This window comes from Lampris incognitus, chromosome 1 (genome assembly GCF_029633865.1).
Source record: "Lampris incognitus isolate fLamInc1 chromosome 1, fLamInc1.hap2, whole genome shotgun sequence".
Lineage (NCBI taxonomy): Eukaryota > Metazoa > Chordata > Actinopteri > Lampriformes > Lampridae > Lampris > Lampris incognitus.
Genome location: NC_079211.1, coordinates 2390446 through 2407979, shown reverse-complemented (window position 1 = coordinate 2407979; position 17534 = coordinate 2390446). Strand labels below are relative to the sequence as shown.

Below are 17534 nucleotides of genomic sequence, written 5' to 3'. Positions count from 1 at the left end.
GTGTAGATTGTGGAGTCCTGGTCTGTAGATGGTGTAGACTGTGGAGCCCTGGTCTGTATATGGTGTAGACTGTGGAGTCCTGGTCTGTAGATGGTGTAGACTGTGGAGTCCTGGTCTGTATATGGTGTCGATTATGGAGTCCTGGTCTGTAGATGGTGTAGACTGTGGAGTCCTGGTCTGTATATGGTGTAGACTGTGAAGCCCTGGTCTGTATATGGTTTAGACTGTGGAGTCCTGGTCTGTAGATGGTGTAGATTGTGGAGCCCTGGTCTGTACATGGTATAGCCTGTGGAGTCCTGGTCTGTAGATGGTGTAGACTGTGGAGCCCTGGTCTGTAGATGGTGTAGACTGTGGAGCCCTGGTCTGTAGATGGTGTAGACTGTGGAGCCCTGGTCTGTACATGGTATAGACTGTGGAGTCCTGGTCTGTAGATGGTGTAGACTGTGGAGCCCTGGTCTGTATATGGTGTAGACTGTGGAGTCCTGGTCTGTAGATGGTGTAGACTGTGGAGTCCTGGTCTGTATATGGTGTAGATTGTGGAGTCCTGGTCTGTAGATGGTGTAGACTGTGGAGTTCTGGTCTGTATATGGTGTAGACTGTGGAGTCCTGGTCTGTAGATGGTGTAGATTGTGGAGTCCTGGTCTGTAGATGGTGTAGACTGTGGAGTCTTGGTCTGTAGATGGTGTAGACTGTGGAGTCTTGGTCTGTAGATGGTGTAGACTGTGGAGCCTTGGTCTGTATATGGTGTAGACTGTGGAGCCCTGGTCTGTATATGGTGTAGACTGTGGAGTCTTGGTCTGTAGATGGTGTAGACTGTGGAGTCCTGGTCTGTAGATGGTGTAGACTGTAGAGTCCTGGTCTGTAGATGGTGTAGACTGTGGAGCCCTGGTCTGTATATGGTGTAGACTGTGGAGTCTTGGTCTGTAGATGGTGTAGACTGTGTAGTCCTGGTCTGTAGATGGTGTAGACTGTGGAGTCCTGGTCTGTAGATGGTGTAGACTGTGGAGCCCTGGTCTGTATATGGTGTAGACTGTGGAGTCTTGGTCTGTAGATGGTGTAGACTGTGGAGTCCTGGTCTGTAGATGGTGTAGACTGTGGAGTCCTGGTCTGTAGATGGTGTAGACTGTGGAGCCCTGGTCTGTATATGGTGTAGACTGTGGAGTCCTGGTCTGTAGATGGTGTAGACTGTGGAGCCCTGGTCTGTATATGGTGTAGACTGTGGAGTCCTGGTCTGTATATGGTGTAGACTGTGGAGCCCTGGTCTGTACATGGTATAGACTGTGGAGTTCTGGTCTGTAGATGGTGTAGATTGTGGAGTCCTGGTCTGTAGATGGTGTAGACTGTGGAGTCCTGGTCTGTAGATGGTGTAGACTGTGGAGTTCTGGTCTGTATATGGTGTAGACTGTGGAGTCCTGGTCTGTAGATGGTGTAGATTGTGGAGTCCTGGTCTGTAGATGGTGTAGACTGTGGAGTCTTGGTCTGTAGATGGTGTAGACTGTGGAGTCTTGGTCTGTAGATGGTGTAGACTGTGGAGCCTTGGTCTGTATATGGTGTAGACTGTGGAGCCCTGGTCTGTATATGGTGTAGACTGTGGAGTCTTGGTCTGTAGATGGTGTAGACTGTGGAGTCCTGGTCTGTAGATGGTGTAGACTGTGGAGTCCTGGTCTGTAGATGGTGTAGACTGTGGAGCCCTGGTCTGTATATGGTGTAGACTGTGGAGTCTTGGTCTGTAGATGGTGTAGACTGTGGAGTCCTGGTCTGTAGATGGTGTAGACTGTGGAGTCCTGGTCTGTAGATGGTGTAGACTGTGGAGTCCTGGTCTGTAGATGGTGTAGACTTTGGAGCCCTGGTCTGTATATGGTGTAGACTGTGGAGTCTTGGTCTGTAGATGGTGTAGACTGTGGAGTCCTGGTCTGTAGATGGTGTAGACTGTGGAGTCCTGGTCTGTAGATGGTGTAGATTGTGGAGCCCTGGTCTGTATATGGTGTAGACTGTGGAGTCTTGGTCTGTAGATGGTGTAGACTGTGGAGTCCTGGTCTGTACATGTTATAGACTGTGGAGTCTTGGTCTGTAGATGGTGTAGACTGTGGAGCCCTGGTCTGTATATGGTGTAGACTGTGGAGTCCTGGTCTGTACATGGTATAGACTGTGGAGTCCTGGTCTGTAGATGGTGTAGACTGTGGAGCCCTGGTCTGTATATGGTGTAGACTGTGGAGTCTTGGTCTGTAGATGGTGTAGACTGTGGAGTCCTGGTCTGTAGATGGTGTAGACTGTGGAGTCCTGGTCTGTAGATGGTGTAGACTGTGGAGTCCTGGTCTGTATATGGTGTAGACTGTGGAGTCTTGGTCTGTAGATGGTGTAGACTGTGGAGTCCTGGTCTGTAGATGGTGTAGACTGTGGAGTCCTGGTCTGTAGATAGTGTAGACTGTGGAGCCCTGGTCTGTATATGTTGTAGACTGTGGAGTCCTGGTCTGTAGATGGTGTAGACTGTGGAGTCCTGGTCTGTAGATGGTGTAGATTGTGGAGTCCTGGTCTGTACATGGTATAGACTGTGGAGTCTTGGTCTGTAGATGGTGTAGACTGTGGAGTCCTGGTCTGTAGATGGTGTAGATTGTGGAGTCCAGGTCTGTACATGGTATGGACTGTGGAGTCTTGGTCTGTAGATGGTGTAGACTGTGGAGTCCTGGTCTGTAGATGGTGTAGATTGTGGAGTCCTGGTCTGTAGATGGTATAGACTGTGGAGTCTTGGTCTGTAGATGGTGTAGACTGTGGAGTCCTGGTCTGTAGATGGTGTAGATTGTGGAGTCCAGGTCTGTACATGGTATGGACTGTGGAGTCTTGGTCTGTAGATGGTGTAGACTGTGGAGTCCTGGTCTGTAGATGGTGTAGACTGTGGAGTCTTGGTCTGTAGATGGTGTAGACTGTGGAGTCCTGGTCTGGTGTGTTAGCTCTCCTGTGTTGTACCATCCTCTTGGCCAGCATCTGTTCAGTTTCTCTGATGTACAAGTCACGGCAATCCTCCTGGCACTTAACAGCTACACTATATTACCATGTTTGTGTCGGGGACTCCATCCTTGCGGTGGACCAACTTCTGGTGCAGTGAGTTTTGGGGTTTGAAAGCAACTGAGACGCGGTGTTTGGAAAATACGCATCTCAACTGTTTCGACACTCTCGCCACATACAGAATCTCCACTGGTTTATACTTTGGTAGTTGTTGTCCTCTCTTTGGTCGGCTGGTGCACTAAGCACATCTTTCATCATCTTACAATGCTGTGACTGCAACCATTCCCAAATCCTCTGTGAATGGTCAACATGGCCGTTGAAAAGTCACAGCAATTTGAATATGAAACTGGTCGTTGGTTTGGGTCGTTATGACACTGTATTGTTTATAAGGGTGGGGACACCTGCAGTCACTATATTGTTTATAAGGGTGGGGACACCTGTAGTCACTGTATTGTTTATAAGGGTGGGGTACCTGCAGTCACTGTATTGTGTATAAGGGTGGGGACACCTGTAGTCACTGTATTGTTTATAAGGGTGGGGTACCTGCAGTCACTGTATTGTGTATAATGGTGGGGGTACCTGTAGCCACTGTATTGTGTATAAGGGTGGGGTACCTGCAGTCACTGTATTGTGTATAAGGGTGGGGTACCTGCAGTCACTGTATTGTGTATAAGGGTGGGGTACCTGCAGTCACTGTATTGTGTATAAGGGTGGGGGTACCTGTAGTCACTGTATTGTGTATAAGGGTGGGGGTACCTGTAGCCACTGTATTGTGTATAAGGGTGGGGTACCTGCAGTCACTGTATTGTGTATAAGGGTGGGGTACCTGCAGTCACTGTATTGTGTATAAGGGTGGGGGTACCTGCAGTCACTGTATTGTGTATAAGGGTGGGGGTACCTGTAGCCACTGTATTGTGTATAAGGGTGGGGTACCTGCAGTCACTGTATTGTGTATAAGGGTGGGGTACCTGCAGTCACTGTATTGTGTATAAGGGTGGGGTACCTGCAGTCACTGTATTGTGTATAAGGGTGGGGTACCTGCAGTCACTGCATTGTGTATAAGGGTGGGGGTACCTGCAGTCAGGTGAGACTGAAGAGGCCACTGAGATGATGATGTAACCTTTCTGTCAGTAACCCTTGTGTCCAGCTGAACTGATTCAACCTTCTGTGATCGTCTTGCCTGGTTTATCGAGCATGCATCAAGACATCTTGGCCAGATGTTTTCATTTTTGTCTCTCTTTTATCTTTTTTCTTCCTTCATCGTCACCTTTTTATCAGTGCACTTTCACTTCACGTAAAGCTCGTTGCATACCATGTTAAAGCAGCATGTTAGCACTGTTGCTTCAAAGCAAGAAGGACCTGGGTTCGAACCCCCGGCCATCCCAGGTCTTTTCTGTGACGAGTTGCATGTTGTCCCCGTGTCTGCATGGGTTCCCTCTTGGTGCTCTGGTTTCCTCCCACCATCGAAGACATGCATGTTAAGATCAATATCCCTGCCCGTGACCCTGCCTGAGGCAGTGGCGAACACCTGGAGTTGGACCCTGGGCGCTGCGTTGCTGCTGCACACTGTTTGCAGTGTGTCGTATAGAGGATGGCTGAAGTGCAGAGGAGGCTCTCACAGTAAAGCATCGTCTCCTTCTCTTAATGAAATGTGCTATGTATAGTTTGATTAACTGACTGATTGGTTGACTGATTATATGGATGGACAGTCCTCAAGACTTTTGCCTTTCATACTCAATTTTTTTTCCAGCAAGTAGTAGGAGCCCACACCTTCCACTGTCTTCCCTGCTTTACAGACAGAACTTGAATTCTCGTTACACACAGACAGAAAATGTGTGAGGTGAGCGGCGTTTCTACGTCAACGTCTGCGGAGGTCCACAGCGCACATCATCTGCATATATTATATTGGTACATGGAATATACTGATATTATATATGCACACGTCATCTGCATATATCATATTGGTACATGGAATGTACTGATATTATATATGCACACGTCATCTGCATATATTATATTGGTACATGGAATATACTGATATTATATATGCACACGTCGTCTGCATATATCATATTGGTACATGGAATGTACTGATATTATATATGCACACGTCAGCTGCATATATCATATTGGTACATGGAATGTACTGATATTATATATGCACACGTCAGCTGCATATATTATATTGGTACATGGAATGTACTGATATTATATATGCACACGTCATCTGCATATATAATATTGGTACATGGAATGTACTGATATTATATATGCACACATCGTCTGCATATATTATATTGGTACATGGAATATACTGATATTATATATGCACACGTCGTCTGCATATATAATATCGGTACATGGAATATACTGATATTATATATGCACACGTCATCTGCATATATTATATCGGTACATGGAATATACTGATATTATATATGCACACGTCATCTGCATATATTATATCGGTACATGGAATGTACTGATATTATATATGCACACGTCATCTGCATATATCATATGGGTACATGGAATGTACTGATATTATATATGCACACGTCAGCTGCATATATCATATTGGTACATGGAATGTACTGATATTATATATGCACACGTCATCTGCATATATTATATTGGTACATGGAATGTACTGATATTATATATGCACACGTCGTCTGCATATATAATATTGGTACATGGAATGTACTGATATTATATATGCACACATCGTCTGCATATATTATATTGGTACATGGAATATACTGATATTATATATGCACACGTCGTCTGCATATATAATATCGGTACATGGAATATACTGATATTATATATGCACACGTCATCTGCATATATTATATCGGTACATGGAATGTACTGATATTATATATGCACACGTCATCTGCATATATTATATCGGTACATGGAATGTACTGATATTATATATGCACACGTCGTCTGCATATATCATATGGGTACATGGAATGTACTGATATTATATATGCACACGTCGTCTGCATATATCATATTGGTACATGGAATGTACTGATATTATATATGCACACGTCATCTGCATATATTATATTGGTACATGGAATATACTGATATTATATATGCACACGTCAGCTGCATATATCATATTGGTACATGGAATGTACTGATATTATATATGCACACGTCAGCTGCGTATATCATATTGGTACATGGAATGTACTGATATTATATATGCACACGTCGTCTGCGTATATCATATTGGTACATGGAATGTACTGATATTATATATGCACACGTCATCTGCATATATCATATTGGTACATGGAATATACTGATATTATATATGCACACGTCAGCTGCATATATCATATTGGTACATGGAATGTACTGATATTATATATGCACACGTCATCTGCATATATCATATTGGTACATGGAATGTACTGATATTATATATGCACACGTCATCTGCATATATTATATTGGTACATGGAATGTACTGATATTATATATGCACACGTCATCTGCATATATAATATTGGTACATGGAATGTACTGATATTATATATGCACACATCGTCTGCATATATTATATTGGTACATGGAATATACTGATATTATATATGCACACGTCGTCTGCATATATAATATCGGTACATGGAATATACTGATATTATATATGCACACGTCATCTGCATATATCATATTGGTACATGGAATGGCCCTTAGTCTTCCTAAACATTATCATTTCATAGAGCTGTTGCAGCCTTTCAGTATTGAAGTCCAAGTTAAAGTTAGAGTTAGAGTTAGAAGTCTCTTGCATGGCCTGTTCCCCTGAGTCACATTGTCTTATGAAGCTAATGGACCAAAGCGGCATTAAAAAGCGTGCAGTCGAAGTCCTGAGGAAAGACTGTCAGAGCAGAGAGCAGCGGTATGTAAGAAAGAGTCAGACAGTCGGTTCACACCCACCTGCCAGACACGCTGACTGGAGGAGACTCCACATTCATAGCAACATGATGGAGGAGGCTGAACTCCGGGAAGAGACACTGGAGCTGTTTTTCTATCTGTCTCGGTTTATTATCTATCTAGCTCCAATTATTTCACCGATGAGCCAGTTGTCCCACGGCAGTGAAGAGTTGTTGTTGTTTTTCTCAAGCTCCTTCTCAAAAATATAAAGGGTCGATATGAACATAAAAGTAATCGATGATGTAAGTGTTGTAAATGGATTACCTGTAACCGGGATCCACAACGATAGAACTGGGTCGGGTCAGGTGTCTTAACAGAGTCCTCCCATTCGTCCCATTAGTGTCTATTCTTTTGATGGTTCCCTTTTCTCTACTGGTCCAGTAGACACAATTTAAAATCCAGTCAACGGCGAGGCCTGAGATGCTTTTCTCAGATGAGAAGATTTTCTGGAAAACAAATGAAGAAAAAAAGACAAAAAGCTCTGAACAAAGCAGCATTCTCACAAAATCCGCCTCTGTCAGCTGTGGGTGGAGCTGCGGTTTTGCTAGAAACGAAATGAGTGGCTGATTACTTTCAGTGTCCTCTAATGAAGCTAATGCACGTGAGCACGTGCGCCTGTGAAATGCGGCTTATGAAACAGATGAGGGAGGATACCAGTACATAAATGCTATCATGTGATCAGTACATGCCATAATATGACTAGTAAACATTATTATATTAAATATCAAAAAAACATCATGATGTGACTGGTAAATATCATTTTATGTGTAGTAAATATCACAATGTGACCAGTAAATATCATAATGTGACTAGTAAATATCATTTTATGTGTAGTAAATATCACAATGTGACTAGTAAATATCATAATGTGACTAGTAAATATCATTTTATGTGTAGTAAATATCACAATGTGACCAGTAAATATCATAACGTGACTAGTAAATATCATTTTATGTGTAGTAAATATCACAATGTCACCAGTAAATATCATGACGTGACAAGTAAATATCATTTTATGTGTAGTAAATATCACAATGTGACTAGTAAATATCATAATGTGACTAGTAAATATCATTTTATGTGTAGTAAATATCACAATGTGACCAGTAAATATCATAACGTGACTAGTAAATATCATTTTATGTGTAGTAAATCTCACAATGTGACTAGTAAATATCATAATGTGACTAGTAAGTATCATTTTATGTGTAGTAAATATCACAATGTGACCAGTAAATATCATAACGTGACTAGTAAATATCATAATGTGTAGTAAATATCACAATGTGACCAGTAAATATCATGACGTGACAAGTAAATATCATTTTATGTGTAGTAAATATCACAATGTGACTAGTAAATATCATAATGTGACTAGTAAATATCATCTTATGTGTAGTAATTATCATAACGTGACTAGTAAATATCACAACGTGACTAGTAAATATCATGAAGTGACTAGTAAATATCATAACGTGACTAGTAAATATCATGAAGTGACTAGTAAATATCATGAAGTGACTAGTAAATATCATAACGTGACTAGTAAATATCACAACGTGACTAGTAAATATCACAACGTGACTAGTAAATATCATGAAGTGACTAGTAAATATCAGTAGGCGTTAGTAATGGGTGCTGATGGAAGGATTTGGCCGGGCCGGCTGACTGCTTGTGCCGTTGTTTGCCTCAGTAAACAGCACCACGGGAAGCTGATTCCTGCTGAAGGCTTCATGCCATGGGAGACGTCAGTGGAGCTGCTGGGTACCTGGTCCCCCTCCATGTGAGTCACTTTGTCAGGTCTTTGTTGATATGTTATTCAAACGGCTGAGCGGTTGAGTTCAGTGCTCAGGTAGAAATTTCACATTACTCCTGTGTTTTGCTTTAATGTGCCGTCTTCCGATAGTACTTTCTACCCAGTTCCTTACCACAGATTCATCTACACATGCTCACCTGTCGCCGCATTCCTCCGACTGCTGCTTTGTAGATGACCCCCGTGTGCTTGTCAGCCCAGTAGACCTTCTGTTCTCTGTAGTGGAAGTCCAGCAGAATGGAGCTCCCCACGCCGGCCACGAGCCTTCGCTGGTTCCTCCCATCCAGGTCCATCTGATGGATGGCCTTACCATGACCAAAGATCAGGTGGGGCTCCGCATCTGAGCAAAAACATCTCACTCATCTTCCCACTTTCTGGTCTTTCATGGCTCCAAAAGAGGATTTGCTTTAACAGTTTCTCACATCACTTTTTTATACTTTACCAACTGTAACCTCCTATTCATTAACTGTAAATGTACGTACAGTAATGACAGCACAGATCCTGTACAGCACACATACCTTAGTCCTCTGTAGGTTACACATGTCTGGCCAGCACGAGGTCTTCAACAGAAAATCATTTTGCTGTTTGCTCTCAAATGGTTTTGCCTTCATGTCAAATTATTTTATGTGTCAGGAAGTGTGTCAACATCTGCAAAATGTTGAGGATCGAGTCTGAAAACATTAACTTCCTGTTCATGGTGAACTTTGTAAATAACGGCTTTGGAAATCCGACAAAGTATGTGTTTGTGTCCTTTGTACTGTGTCCATAAGGAGCCACTGATGGTCTTCAGACAGCTGCTGGTCTATAAGACCTTTCAGCGGTGTATGTTTGGACTGGCAAGTTTAACATCTCAATAGCTCCTGTCAGCCTTTGTGTGGCGCTCTTTGCTGGTGTCACTGATAAATGTTTTCAAATTAGAGCCTATTCATGGCTTGAATGGGGTGACGTTCAAGGCAGCCGCAACCTCCTTTGAGTAACACAGTGGTTTCTTAGCAGCACCGAGCCTCCACAGGAGGATGTCTCAGCATGTGGACGTAGGAACATCAGTTCAGTCCAGGGGTCATGGTCACCACATAACCTTCTAGCCTGAAAACCCTGCTCGTGTTTTTAATCCACAAAAAGTTAAAAATGTCCATCCATCCGCTATCCAAACCGCTCACCCGGCTCTCAGGGTGGCGGGGATGCTGGAGCCTATCCCAGCAGTCATTGGGCAGCAGGCGGGGAGACACCCCGGTCAGGCCGCCAGGCCGTCACAGGGTATCACAAATAAACCCCAGACTGCCCAAAACAAGTAAAGCAGGGTTTTGTTAAAGTTACCTCCAACTTAACTGGCTTCCAGTTGAAAGAAGAGTCATACAAATCAAGTTGGGATTTACCCCTAATAAAGGGGTCCCCAAATATCTGCCCCACTACTTTAATCGCTTCACAGACAACTACGCAACAAGAGGCCGCTCAGCAGATTTTATTCTTTCTAGATTCAAGAGTTCAATGGGCAAAAACTCTTTATATGGGAGCGAATTAAGGGGGGCAGCCCGGGAACCGCCACAGCCGGGACACGAACCCGTATCTTCCGCCCCGCGGTGGACAACGTTGACCAGTCGACTGAAAGGTCCAGTTCACTAGCCACGGGCTAACGTGTCTACTTATCCGTGCACGCTACAATATACACCTCTGCAGTTGTACCGCTGAAACCCGCTGAAGTAGCAGGTGATGAAGAAACCTGCAGAAGAAGAGAGAAACGTTAAACAGGTGACGAAGAAACCTGCAGAAGAAGAGAGAAACGTTAAACAGGTGATGACGAAACCTGCAGAAGAAGAGAGAAACGTTCAGCAGGCGATGAAGAAGAGAGAAACGTTAAGCAGGTGATTGTTACGGGTGGTATTATAGCACCACCCAGTGGCTATTAGCTGTAGTCAATGTTACGTAAGGCACGCAGTCTCCTGCGTGCGTCAGTTCATCTCTGTATTGGTGATACTTACAGTTCGACACTGAAGCCCCTTAACGATTAAGGGGCTAGCTCCCAGAGAGAAACTAAAGCATAGTAGCACCACACTGAAATGTTCTCAGACCAAGGTCTGCCATAATTTGGGGTCCTTACCACTGAGTGTGTTGTACGGGGCAGCAAATACAAGCTGGATTTTGAGGTCGTAAATACACAACAGTTGCCACTGCTGTCAGGGTCCACGTCAGAGGAGATGGAGCTCATACACTTCACTATCCCAGAGGAGCTCAGAGTAGAAGGGCTCAACGCAGTGGACGACAGCCTCACCATGCCTCTCACCAGAAGTAGAGTCATCAGAGCATATCAGGATGTCTTCACTGGTCGTGTGGAGGCACTCCCCGGAGAGGTTAATTTCAACTTGGATCCAGCGGTTCAGCCGGTGCAGAGTGCACCACGCAATGTTCCGGTGGCTATGAAGGCTCAGCTCGACCGATATGAAAGAGAGGGTCATATCACATCAGACAGTGAGCCCACAGATTGGATCGGTAATATGGTCATCGTCAAAACACCAGAAAAGCTGCATATATGTCTACAGCCGCACCGTCTCAACCAGGCACTCAGGCGCTCGCATTACCTCATGTCCACACTGGAGGATGTGCTCTATAAGCTGCCTAAAGCCAAGGTCTTCACACTGGTCGATGCAAGAGATGCGTTTCTTCAGCGTAAACTGGATGAGGCTAGCAGCCTCATGACCACCTTTTGGACCCCCTGGGGCCGGAAGAGATGGTTGAAACTTCCGTTTGGGGGTGTGGAGCCTATAGCTGATGACATCCTCATCGTTGGTTGTGGCGACAGCAAGGAAGAGGCAAACAAGGACCATGATGACAAGCTGGTAGCCCTTCTGGACCGCTGTCGACAAGTGAAACTGTGGCTCAGTGTCAAGAAGCTTCAGTTTAGAGTGTCTGAGGTGCGGTTCCATGGCCACATCCTGTTGGCTGCAGGTCTAAAAGCTGACCCGAAGAAAGTCAGAGCGGTGTTGGACACGCCAGCCCCATCCGACGTCAAGTGTGTGCAGAGACTCATCGGAATCATCACATATTTGGCTAAGTTTCTCCCGCGGCTCTCAGAAGTATGCGAGCCTTTGAGGAGACTCACAGACAAGGACACAGTCTGGCACTGGCTGCCGAAGCACGACGCAGCTGTCAGGGAGATAAGACAGCTTGTGACACTGACGCCTGTGCTGCGATACTATGATGTGGCAAAACCCATCACAGTACAAAGTGACTCCAACCAGCATGGCATGGGCTGCTGTCTGATGCTGGAGGGACAGCCTATTGCTTTCGCGTCAAGGGCACTCACGCCTACAGAGCAAAACTATGTGCAGATAGAGAAGGAATGCCTCAGCATAGTATTTGCCTGCCAGCTTTTCCATCATTATCTGTACGGTCGAGACAATATCACAGCGGAGACAGATCACAAGCCCCTCGTAGCAATCTTCAGCAAGCCTCTCCTCAATGCTCCCAAGCGCTTGCAGAGCATGCTACTGGCTCTTCAGAATTACAACCTGAGAGTGATCTACAAACCAGGACCGGACATGTTGGTGAGTGACATATTAAGCAGGGCTGTCACTTCCACAACACACCCTGGCTCTATGCATGCAGAGCACAAAGTCTGCAGTATGGTGGACGAGCAGCTGGCAATTGAGCACATAAATATGGCCGACTATCTGAATGTCACAGACAAAAGGCTGCTGCAGATACAGCAACACACAGACAATGACAGATAGCTGCAAGTCGTGAAGTCTACTATCCTGAAGGGTTGGCCCGCTGATAAGGATGAAACAGAGCAGAGAGTCAGAGAGTTATGGCCTATCAAAGAGGAGCTAAATGTCCAGAACGGAGTCTTGTTTAGGGGGCAAAGAGTGGTGATCCCAAAATCATTGCATCCTGAGATGCTGGCCAGAGTACATGGCAGTCACATCGGTGGCGAGGCCTGCTACAGACAAGCACGGGAGACCATATACTGGCCTGCAATGCAGAGCCAAATCAAGGATTATGTCAGTAAATGCTCTACATGCAATGAGTATGCCATTGAGCAGCAAAAGGAGACAATGCTGAGCCATGAACTGCCCACACGCCCCTGGCAAATCATAAGTCTGGATCTTTTCCAACACAGTGGGAAAGACTTTCTGATGGTAGTTGATCACTACTCAGATTACTGGGAGATTGATGTTCTGCCAGACCTTAGCGTGGAGACAACAATAAAACGATGCAAGGCTCAATTTGCTGGTTATGGGCAACCTGACAGGGTCATTTCCGACAATGGGCCCCAGTTCGCCTGTACTTAGTTCCGCCAATTCGTTGTGGAGTGGAGGTTTGACCATGTCACCTCCTCACCAAGGCATCCCAAGGCCAACAGGAAGGTGGAAGCAGCGGTCAAAATCGCAAAGAACCAGTGCAAGAAAGCACTACGAGATGGCGAGGATGCCAGGAAGGCAATCTCACAATGGAGAAACACCGCAACGGAGGGTATGGACAGCAGTCCTGCCCAACGACTGATGTCACGGCGTTTGAAGTCAGCTCTGCCAGTGGTTGATGCACTTCTTGAGCCACGCGTCGTTACGGATGTTGTAGACAAACTGCGGAACAGGAAACAAATCTTGAAACTCATCTACGACAGGACTGCTAAGGACTTACCTGAGCTCGCAGTGGGAGAAGCAGTTCGGATGAAGCCACTACCAGGGGACAGGACTGGCATCTGGCGACGGGGAGTGTGTCTGCAGAAAGTAGCCCCACGGTCAAATCTGGTAGAGGTCGAGGGCTCCTTGTATCGTCACAATCGAGTCGATCTACGTATGGTAGAGCCAAGGCCATCACAAAACCCTAGGGCTGGTGCAGAGGGGCCTTCATCTGAATGCAGTGGGTCTCAGCCACAGAGTGACATGACGGAGGGTGAGAGGGTATGCACGTTATCTCCTGGACCCTCTCCCAACAGGCCCTACAGCAGCCCACAGGCTCCGGGCCCACCACAGACTTTGGACGCCTCTGCTGTCCCATCGTCACCCCATTCCCCTGCTCTCTCTCAATATGGCCGTCAGATACGGCCTCCCAACAGACTGAACCTATAAGCTGACATGGACTGGTTCTAATGTTCAGTGTTTAGGCAATCTGGGGATAGTGGCTGAAGGGAAGGGGGAGAGGGGGGAGATAGACGGGATGTTTAATCGTTTTTGAGATCTAGATATAACCATATAACCATGTCTTGGGTGAAGTTCACAACTTGTTATTTCAGGAAGTGTTTTGTTTAAAGGAAAGGGAGACGTTACGGGTGGTATTATAGCACCACCCAGTGGATGTTAGCTGTAGTCAATATTACGTAAGGCACGAAGTCTCCTGCGTGCGTCAGTTCATCTCTGTATTGTTGATACTTACAGTTCGACACTAAAGTCCCTTAACTGTTAACTTGGAGTATGCCTCGTTTTTACACACCACTAGCTCAAATAGCGATGAAGAAACCCACAGAAGAAGAGAGAAACGTTAAGCAGGCGATGAAGAAGAACAGGGACCTTGCACAAATGAACCCAGAGTTGTCCGTTTATGTTGTTTTTATTATTTGATGAAATATTGTATTTGCACCTGTCGGTCTTGCTGGGCTTGTACCAACTTATTTATATTTATTTTATTTATTGGTCAAATATCTAAGCTAATCATGAAGAACACTTCTGAAGAGTTTATTTCCTTCTGTTTGCACCAGCTGCAGGACTCTCATCTTCTTGCTCCATCTCTTATATTGCTGCGTTCATGCCTATATGTTATGTGAAACTGACAGCGATGTACCAGGTGAAGTTCCTCATATGGGATCACGCTTGGCAAATACTACTGACCATGAAAAACATATTGACATATTTGTTCTTAAGGAGCAAAATGGAAATGGAAGGATGAGCACGTCGACTGTGTGAAATGCACACTGTGTCATGAAGTGTGTCAAAATGTCTGAAATAATCACGAGCCAGCAGTCTAAAAGATAAAACTGATGTGGGAGGTTGGCCCTCTGTTTGACCCCGGCTGCAGCAGGATGATCTGGTCTGAAACATGGTCATGTGCTGCTATGGCTGCAGCACACAAACACCGGAGAATGAAGAGAACAATGAGACAATGACAAGCAAGGCCATGAACCGTCTGCTTCAGGACTCCAAGATGGACGCAAGTGCCAAGCTGTGAGGATGCATCAGGATGAAGCACTGGTGGAAAAGTTCACGCTTACCGCCTCCCGGAAACCTGAGCTACTCGATTTGCCCAAGCTCAACTAGTATTGTGTTTGATTTCAGGGAAATTTCTTAATAAGGAACCAAAAATTGCTAAGCTCATATTGTGATACAGCATTGCTGGTGGACAAAGTGGGAGGGCGGCCATTTTGAATGTAAAGTGAGTAAACACGCTCAGCATGTGGAGCAAGTTGGGGTCACACATGGGAGCTTGAATGTGGGACCTAACGCTCCTCTAATGAAAGGGCAGTATAGTTTGTATTTAAAAAGCTTAAAAGGGATCAAATACGAGGGTTGACTGAGCAAGCAGTTTGTCATAAACAGTCAGTCACATTCACATGTCAGCCTGGTTTAACTGTTCCTCTGCTGGAGACTGATGCTGTCATTGTACCATCATGACAGGAGAAGACATAATGATAATAATAATGATGATGATGATTACAGTATCATTATCGTCATAACCGAGGACTGCTAAGATCACACTGTGCTGAGTGTTGTGTTGTTTTTACCTTAAAATACGATTCAGCCTCATAAATGGAATTTTGTCTCAAAGAGGGTTAAAGGTAGATGAACGACTCACAGTCAGACATGCTGGTGGCTCGACCAAGTCTACAGAATAACCAACAAGTCTACACAGAATAACCAACAAGTCTGCACAGAATAACCAACAAGTCTACACAGAATAACCAACAAGTCTACAGAATAACCAACAAGTCTACACAGAATAACCAACAAGTCTACAGAATAACCAACAAGTCTACACAAAATAACCAACAAGTCTGCACAGAATAACCAACAAGTCTGCACAGAATAACCAACAAGTCTACAGAATAACCAACAAGTCTACACAGAATAACCAACAAGTCTACAGAATAACCAACAAGTCTACACAGAATAACCAACAAGTCTACAGAATAACCAACAAGTCTACACAGAATAACCAACAAGTCTGCACAGAATAACCAACAAGTCTACAGAATAACCAACAAGTCTACACAGAATAACCAACAAGTCTACAGAATAACCAACAAGTCTACAGAATAACCAACAAGTCTACACAGAATAACCAACAAGTCTACAGAATAACCAACAAGTCTACACAGAATAACCAACAAGTCTGCACAGAATAACCAACAAGTCTACAGAATAACCAACAAGTCTACACAGAATAACCAACAAGTCTACAGAATAACCAACAAGTCTACACAGAATAACCAACAAGTCTACAGAATAACCAACAAGTCTACACAGAATAACCAACAAGTCTGCACAGAATAACCAACAAGTCTGCACAGAATAACCAACAAGTCTACAGAATAACCAACAAGTCTACAGAATAACCAACAAGTCTATAGAATAACTAACACTTCTGCAGAATAACCAACAAGTCTACAGAATAACCAACAAGTCTACACAGAATAACCAACAAGTCTACAGAATAACCAACAAGTATACACAGAATAACCAACACGTCTACAGAATAACCAACAAGTCTACAGAATAACCAACAGGTCTACACAGAATAACAAACAAGTCTACAGAATAACCAACAAGTCTACACAGAATAACCAACAAGTCTACAGAATAACCAACAAGTCTACACAGAATAACCAACAAGTCTACAGAATAACCAACAAGTCTACACAGAATAACCAACAAGTCTGCACAGAATAACCAACAAGTCTACAGAATAACCAACAAGTCTACACAGAATAACCAACAAGTCTACAGAATAACCAACAAGTCTACAGAATAACCAACAAGTCTACACAGAATAGCCAGTTGTATAACAAGTCTACAGAATAACCAACAAGTCTACAGAATAACCAACAAGTCTACACAGAATAACCAACAAGTCTACAGAATAACCAACAAGTCTACACAGAATAACCAACACGTCTACAGAATAACCAACAAGTCTACAGAATAACCAACAAGTCTACACAGAATAACAAACAAGTCTACAGAATAACCAACAAGTCTACACAGAATAACCAACAAGTCTACAGAATAACCAACAAGTCTACACAGAATAACCAACAAGTCTACAGAATAACCAACAACTCTACACAGAATAACCAACAAGTCTGCACAGAATAACCAACAAGTCTACAGAATAACCAACAAGTCTACAGAATAACCAACGAGTCTACAGAATAACTAACACTTCTACAGAATAACCAACAAGTCTACAGAATAACCAACAAGTCTACAGAATAACCAACAAGTCTACACAGAATAACCAACAAGTCTACACAGAATAACCAACACGTCTACAGAATAACCAACAAGTCTACAGAATAACCAAAAAGTCTACACAGAATAACCAACAAGTCTACAGAATAACCAACAAGTCTACACAGAATAGCCAGTTGTATAACAAGTCAACAGAATAACCAACAAGTCAACAGAATAACCAACAAGTCTACACAGAATAACCAACAAGTCTACACTGAATAACCAACAAGTCTACACAGAATAACCAACAAGTCTACAGAATAACCAACAAGTCTACAGAATAACCAACATGTCTACAGAATAACCAACAAGTCTAC

General features: G+C 44.0%; 1 protein-coding gene across 1 annotated transcript in view; it reads right to left on the bottom strand.

Moving 5' to 3' along the window:
• The window catches only part of egf (epidermal growth factor), a 116272-nt gene that overhangs the window by 98052 nt on the left and 686 nt on the right, over positions 1-17534 (bottom strand). Inside the window, exons 2-3 of the mRNA XM_056296711.1 lie at positions 8914-9113; positions 7225-7406 (exon numbers count right to left, since the gene is read on the bottom strand). Of these exons, the coding sequence (XP_056152686.1) occupies positions 7225-7406; positions 8914-9113 (382 nt within the window). The remainder of the gene's footprint in view (positions 1-7224; positions 7407-8913; positions 9114-17534) is intronic.